Raw genomic sequence first — 7,660 nt, forward strand, 5'->3', positions numbered from 1 at the left:
GAGTCTCAAAACACAAAAGCATTGTCAGTACTGTAAACTAATAAAAAACAAAATCTTCACTATATTTTATCTTTGTCACTGAACTATCTTATTCATTTAGCCAAGATCTACTACGTGCAGAAATAACAATATGTTAAGAACTAAAAGGAAAACAAAATCCAGTACACATCAGAAGGCTTTGAGCAAGTAGCCTCATCTAAGTTCAGGAAAGCCATCGAGACTACAAATGCTTACATCTTATTTGGCTCGGATAAATCTGAAGACAAATTAAAAGGGTAAACAGCGCATCCTTTAGTAAAACTTGCGACGGAGGACAAGAGATAAAAGTGTTGGGGCACCTCCGCCTCGGCGATCGCAGCCTGCGGTGAGGAGGGACAACTCCCGCAGAAGTGTCCCGCCCAAGCTAGGGGTCCGGCTGCCCCGGCTACTTTCTCAGCAGCGCAGAGCGAGGAAAACCCCCAGACTCACCGCGAAAGGCACCACTAAAGCCGTGGTCCCCCCCAGGGCCGGAGAGTCCGTGGCGAGGCCCCGCGCCGCAGAATGACACCCAGGAACACTGGAAGCAGAAGGACAGGGACGACCCCGCAGCCCAACTTCCCAGCTACAGACACCAGGGACCCAGCGCCCAGCACCGAGAAGCCAACTCCCACCAGCTGGAACACCGACGACAGCCACCGAACCTTCCGCCCAATGAGGAGACGTCATCACTCAGCGTGGGCCAGCCCTTCGTGGAGAAAACACACTTCCGCTTCCGGGGCACAAAGCCGCGTTCCGGCGGCCGCCTACGCTAAGGATTGAGGGGCGTTCTTTGCTGGGGCTGACCTTTGACCTTAGTATACTACCTGTACGTCACTGCGGCGGCAGGTTAGCGGTGAAACCGGCCCTCTTCGGGTGCTATCTCGGGGGACAGTCAGGACTCGAAGAGCCACCTGGAGAAAGAGCGACTAGGCGACAGTGTGCAGGAGGACCCGGCGAGGGGGCGAGGCTCGGGGCTTCCGCAGCCGCCAGAGGCGGGAATCCCCGAAGGGGCGGGGCTTAGCGGCTCGGCCCTCTTGAGTGACGTCTCCACGGAGGGCGGGGTCGCGGCGAGCGCGGGGTCTGTCTGCGCGTGCTGAGTGCGAACGTGTTCGTGTTGTGGTTGCTGGCTGCGGCATGGACTTTGGCTCCGCTCGGCGAGCTGTACTTCAGCTGCTCGGTACTACGGCTCCAGCAGATGTCCCGGCACTGCTCCACTGGATGAGAACTACTCGTAAGCTGTCATAGCTACAGCCCGGCCGTTTGCTGTTGGCCTAGATCTTGGGGTACCAGGACAGGGCGGGAACTATGCACCAAGTTCCCGGGCAGCTCTCTGCCACCGCACACCTCACACCTGGTCATCACTGTGCATTTTAGGAATGGATGCCTGAGAACCAACTTTAGGTGGTTTGTGATGCCCGTGCTGACTTTAGACAGGCTTCTAGAACCTCTTTGTTCAGTTACTCGCACAGGCGGATTCTACCGGGAATAGCAATGTTCAAAAAGGTTTAAGACTGTTAGAATTATCCTCAAGTTAATAATAACAACAACAAAAAGCCATTATGTAGCTATACATTTATTTTTTTATACATGGTAAAATGGAAATCTTTTGGGGTGTGGGATGGACAAAAAGACTAATTTTAAACTGTTAAGAGTAAAAGTAAAACCAAAAATTACAGAGGTTAAGGGAATTTTCTTTTTGCTTTTGTTTGTTTTTTTGAGACAGGGTTTCTCTGTAGCTTTGGAGCCTGTCCTGGAACTCGCTCGTGTAGCCTAGGCTGGCCTCAAACTCACAGAGATCTGCCTGCCTCTGCCTTGCAAGTGCTGAGATTAAAGGTGTGCACCACCGCCTGGCCCAAGGTTCAAGCAATTTTCAATTGTCATATTTATGTTGAAACTTCAAATAACGTTAAAGGAGACTATGTGGCTGTTTACCAGATGGGGTCCTGAATTTAACAAGAAGTTGAGAATTCTGGGGAATCTCTGAGGCCAGCCTGTACTACCTAGTGAGTTCTAGGACAGCCAGGGTCATACATAGAAACCCTGCCTGAAAAAAAAAAAAAAACATAAAACTTAGATGTTTAAGAAAATTGCATAAACTGGGCGGTGGTGGCACACACCTTTAATCCCAGCACTTAGGGGACAGAGGCTGGTAGATCTCTGTGGGTTCAAGGCCAGCCTGGTCTACAAGAGCTAATTCCAAAACAGCTAGGAATGTAACACAGAGAAACCCTGTCTCGAAAAACTAAAGAAAAAGGAAAGAAAATTGCAGCATTTTAGGAGATGTGGCATGTCCATTTGGTATGTTGTGTTACGACCCATTTGCATGCGTGCTGTCTACAATTAGGTTTTCTTTGATTTCTTTCATTATATAGGTCCCACCCTTGTTTTGTAAAGTATATCTAAATATTTTTCTTTTTTTTTTTTCTTATATTTTTGGTTTTTCGAGACAGGGTTTCTCTGTGGTTTTGGAGCCTGTCCTGGAACTAGCTCTTGTAGACCAGGCTGGTCTCGAACTCACAGAGATCCGCCTGCCTCTGCCTCCCGAGAGCTGGGATTAAAGGCGTGCGCCACCACCACCCGGCCTAAATATTTTTCTTGAGCTATTATACAATGTAGGGTTTTTAAATGTGTAATGTTCTTTTATTGTCATTGTTAATGAGATGAGTGTTTTGCATGTGTCTGCAGAGACCAGAAGAGGGTGACAGATGCTTGTAAGCCACCATGTGGGTCTCTAGGATCCTCTTGATCCTAGGTCTTCTAAGAACAAGTGTTCATAACTGCCAAGCCATCTGACCAGCCCATAAATTGAACTTTGAATTTCCATTTCTCTATACAAAGGTGAGGGTAACTGTCCATTGTTTTGTGACCTGTGACCTTGTTGAAATGACTGGTTTTAGGTATTTTTCAGTAGACTCCATAGTTCTTTCTCCAAAGATAATCATGTCATCTCTGTATAGACTTGATTTCCTTTTTTAATGTTTTTGATTTTGAAAATTTCTCTCAATATATTTTGGTGATACTCTTTCCCTTCCCCCACCTCCTCCCATACCCCTCAGCCCACTTCACGTTCTTTCTTAGAAGAGAAAAAAACTCCAAACCAAAACTATGGAATGCTTTGTGAGTTTTCATGATAGCTTCTGTATTGGCCGTAGGCATGCTTGATTTCATTCCCCGCCCTTTCCATGGGTTTTCCTTTCTCGACGTATTGGCCAGTACTATACACAGTAAGGATGCCGAGACCAGACCGCCTTTCCTTCCCTCGCCTTCAATCCTTGAAAGTGTCAGCTGTAGAGGTTTTTGTAGGCACCTGGGACTCTCCTTTCTTCTTGCCTGTGTGCTCAGTTCTTTCTACAAGAACAGAAGCCGCTTTCCTGGGTCACCTTGTTAGGCCACCTTTCACTGATGAGGGAGGTCAAACCAAGCCTGTTGTGATTTCTGCTACTGGGCAGGTGTCAGGGTGTTGATGACCCCGAGACAGCAGGCTCCACTGATGGAACATCAGCCACCTCCCCGCTCCCACCCCTGTCCACCCACCCCCGTGTGGAGTGCGGGCTGGGGCTCCCTAGTAGCCACCTCCGCCTGTGTGGGGTGTGGGTTGGGGCTCCCTAGTAGCCACCTACGCCTGTGTGGAGTGCGGGCTGGGGCTCCCTAGTAGCCACCCACGCCTGTGTGGGGTGCAGGCTGGAGTTCCCTAGTAGCCACCTCCGCCTGTGTGGGGTGCGGGCTGGGGCCCCCTGGTAGTCTCTGTTATTTTTTTTCTCTGTCTCTGGCCACAGACAGAGCTTTCCTTAGGTTTATTTTGTTTTGTTTTCCTTGTATGCTCTATAGCGGTTCTAGTTTGCAGGCGGCTAATGCCATGAATGGGCTTTATTAAAGACTTAAAAGCAGTTTAGCGCAGTCTACCTCCAAAGATCCTGTAGTAACGGAACAGTTTGCTTGCTTTCTAGTTTTCTAGTTGTTTTGTGCTGCTTGTTGGGTTGTTGATAGGGCATCTGGTTGGTTTGGAGGAAAGCAAGTGGGAGTCTCCTTTATTTGAGAGCATAAGAAGTACCATATGACCTAGTACTCCTTATGTACTCCTCGTACTTTCCAGTAACTCACTAGAGATGAGCCGGGGATGATACAGGTCAGAGTTGGAAGGAGCAGCGTGATAGGAAGTAGCATGAAACCGCGGAGATGCATCTAGAGCAAAAATATTAGGGAATGATGAGAATAGAAAGTGAGAAATTGACCTCACATCTCTTACAATGGCAGTTATCAAAAAGATCAAAAATGACAAGTGTTGGCAAAAATATGAAGGGACATTGTTATATGTTGTTGATAGAAATGTAAATTAAATTAGTGTATCCATTTTGGAAAGTGGTATTGGAAGGTCCTCTAAACACTAAAAGTAGAATTAACTTATTCAACAATTCCACCTCTGCATATATATCCAAAGGAATTAAAATTGGTATATCAAAGCTGTCTGTACCTCTGTATTTATTTCAGCATTATAAACGGAGCTTTAACATTTTATATACACAATAGAATGTTGTTCAGCCTTTGTTGTTTGCTTGCCTTACCTGCCGGCTTGCTTGAGTGGTGGTGACACTGAACCTAGGGATTCCCACATCTAAGCACACAGTTTACACGAGATTAAGCTTAACCCTTTAAAAAGAAGTTTCTGTTAACTTGCAATAACTTAGATAAATCTAGAGAGTTTTGTGTTATATGCAATAAGCCAGGCACAGAAAGACAAATATTGGGGCTGGAGAAATGGCTCAGAGGTTAAGAGCACTGACTGCTCTTCCAGAGGTCTTGAGTTCAATTCCCAGCAACCACATGGTGGCTCATAGCCATCTGTAATGAGATCTGGTGCCCTCTTCTGGCCAGCAAGCATACAGACAAACAGAACGCTGTATACTTTGAAAGAAAGGAAGGGGGGAGGGAGGGAGGGAGGAAAGACAAATATTGTATTATCTCACTGTGTTACGTTTTTCATCTCTGTGGACCAGATAACCTCACCAGAGGTAACTAACAGGAAGGCATGGTGGTGGGAGCTAGTTACTCATCTCTACAGCCAACCAGGAAGCCATGACCATGGACTAAAATAAACCAGGGTTCTTTATCCCTCCAGCCCCTCCCCTATAGTCCTATCTCTAGCAGGTCAGTGCTTTGTCCATCCAGTTCCACAGAAATCCAAAACAGCACTCCTAACTTAAGATCAGGTGTTCAGACACATTCAAAGGCTAGCACTCTGTAGAGTAGGAAATTGCCAAACTTGAAAAACTATATAGCGTTGAGTGGAAGTCACTACATGGAGTTAAAGTGGGGGGGAGGGGGTGTTGATCACTGATTACAAAATTTATTTCAGAAATTTGTTTGTTTGCATTCTTGGAGGCAGGTTTCTCTGTGTAGCCCTGGCTGCCCTGGAACTCAGTTTGTGGGCCAGGCTGACTTCAAACTCTGATCCACCTGCCTCTGACTCCCAAGTGCTAGGATTAAAGGTGTGCCTTTATCATCCAGCTATTTCAGAATTATTAAAAGCACATTTTAACATGTTCTTTCCAACAAGAAATAAGTGTGTGAGGGGAAAGATATGATAGCTCGACTGATTTGATTCTTCTGCGATGTATTTATTGTACCCCAGAAAAAATATACAATGATTATTTATTAATTCAAGATTAAATTGAAAACAAATAGAATGGTTAGACTCTGGTGTTATAAATGACTTTAAAAGTCTCCTAAACTCAAGTTAAAGAGTGGGAGGAGTGAGAATATGAGCAGAGAGATTAAGACCATGGTGTGGATATCCACTGAAACAGCTTACCTAAGCTAATGGAAGCTCACCAGCTCCAGCCAGCATTGGACAAAGCTGGACTCTCAGAATGTGGATGACAGTTGTATGGCTGGGGCAGACTATGGGTCCACTGGCAGTGGCACCAGGATTTGTCCCTACTACTCGTACTGGCTTTTTGGAACTCATTCTCTTTGGATGGATACCTTGCTCAGCCTGGATATAGTGAGAAGGGCCTTCTTCCAGCAATGTGCCTTACCTTCTCTGGGGAGTAGACGGGGGTGGGGTGGAGGGAAAGGTAGAAATGGGAAGAGGGGTGGGAATTGGGATTGGTATGTAAAATGAAAAAAGATTTTTGGGGGGCTGGAGAGATGTCTCAGAGGTTAAGAGCACTGGTTGCTCTTCCAGAAGGGCCCGAGTTCAATTCCCAGCAACCACATGGTGGCTGACAACCATCCCTAATGAGGTCTGGTGCCCTCTTCTGACCTGCAGGGATTACATGGAGGCAGAATACCGTATACATGATAAATAAACAGCATTTTTAAAAAAAGAAAAAAGATTCTTTTAAAAGTCTAGAATGAATTTTGATACATTGAGAAATGGGAAATCATCCAAAAATTGTAAGGAAGGGAAATGACAGATTACAGCAGGAGATTTTTTATAGCAGTCATGTGGGGTATATTATACCAAGGAACTAGGTAGATTGTTAACATTTGTGATGGGAGGTGATCATGGTCTCTGACTTAAAAGTGACACAAAGGAAATCAGCTTCAGAAAAACAGTGGTAGGACTACATACTACATAGGAAAAGTGGGATTCTAAAATACGAACATGTGTGCACATATGTGTGCTACAGCATCATGTGGCCGTCAGAACACAGCTTTGTTAAGTCGGTTCCCCCTGCCACCATGTATGGGTTCAGGCCTACGACACTAGTGCCTTTAGCTGCTGAGCAACTCACCAGCCCCCAAAGTGGGGTTTGAATCTTGGGCTGTCAGCCTTGACTGTGGTTTTCCCCCCATATGTTTAATTAAATGTAAGCAGAAACTTCTAAGGGACTTATCATGCCCTTTGGAGAAGCTTTTCCCGCCCTCTCTTCTACTGCCTACTTCTGTATAATTTGAGAAAATCTTAACTGTCCTTAGGTGGTCAATTAACACTTCTTTAATCTCTTTCCAAAAGGTTAAAGTTTCCAAAGGACTGTTACTACACCTTCTGAAATAGCTGTCGTACAGGCTAAACAATGTTTGGCCTAACTAATAATTGAATAAATACAAATTAAAACAACCAACTTCCAACTTTTTTTTTTTTTTTTTTTGCATGTTGGTTTGGTTTTTTTCAAGACAGGGTTTCTCTCTGTGCAGTCTTGGCTGTCCTGGAACTCACTTTGTACAACCAGGCTGGCCTCGAACTCAGTATGTTGCAGAAGGCTTCAGTTTAACTGAGCACTTGAGGAAGAAAACAGAAGGAATCCATGCATGCCCAATGTTCATCATGGGGTTCCTAATAGTTCACACTAGAGCTGTTTCTGACTGTCCAAAGGTTAGGGGCTGGAGGGATGGTTCAGCAGTTAGGAATGATCACTGCTCGGACCGGGTGGTGGCACACGCCTTTAATCCCAGCACTTAGGAGGCAGAGGCAGGTGGATCTCTGTGAGTTGCAGGACAGCTAGGGCTGTTACACAGAGAAATCTTGTCTCAAAAAAAAAAAAAAATCCTCGCTGCTCTTCAGAGGACCTGAGTTCAGTTCCCAGCAACTCTGTTTGTAACTCCAGCTCCGGGGAATATGACAGCCCTGCCTTCCGAGCACGCCCACAGACACATGCACATGCCTCATCTGCACATGCACAGCTCCGGGGAATATGAC

General features: G+C 45.9%; 2 protein-coding genes across 2 annotated transcripts in view; one reads left to right on the top strand and one right to left on the bottom strand.

Moving 5' to 3' along the window:
• Window positions 1-714, bottom strand: part of Srp54 (signal recognition particle 54) — a 40,422-nt gene extending 39,708 nt beyond the window's left edge. The window contains exon 1 of the mRNA XM_026781839.1: window positions 469-714. The gene's annotated coding sequence lies outside the window, so the exon portion shown is untranslated. The remainder of the gene's footprint in view (window positions 1-468) is intronic.
• A 342-nt stretch (window positions 715-1,056) lies between these two features.
• LOC102000661 overlaps window positions 1,057-7,660 on the top strand; it is a 30,940-nt gene continuing 24,336 nt past the window's right edge. The window contains exon 1 of the mRNA XM_005343729.2: window positions 1,057-1,249. Within this exon, the coding sequence (XP_005343786.1) occupies window positions 1,153-1,249 (97 nt within the window). The 5' untranslated portion in view covers window positions 1,057-1,152. The remainder of the gene's footprint in view (window positions 1,250-7,660) is intronic.

This window comes from Microtus ochrogaster, chromosome 1 (assembly GCF_000317375.1).
Source record: "Microtus ochrogaster isolate Prairie Vole_2 chromosome 1, MicOch1.0, whole genome shotgun sequence".
NCBI lineage: Eukaryota > Metazoa > Chordata > Mammalia > Rodentia > Cricetidae > Microtus > Microtus ochrogaster.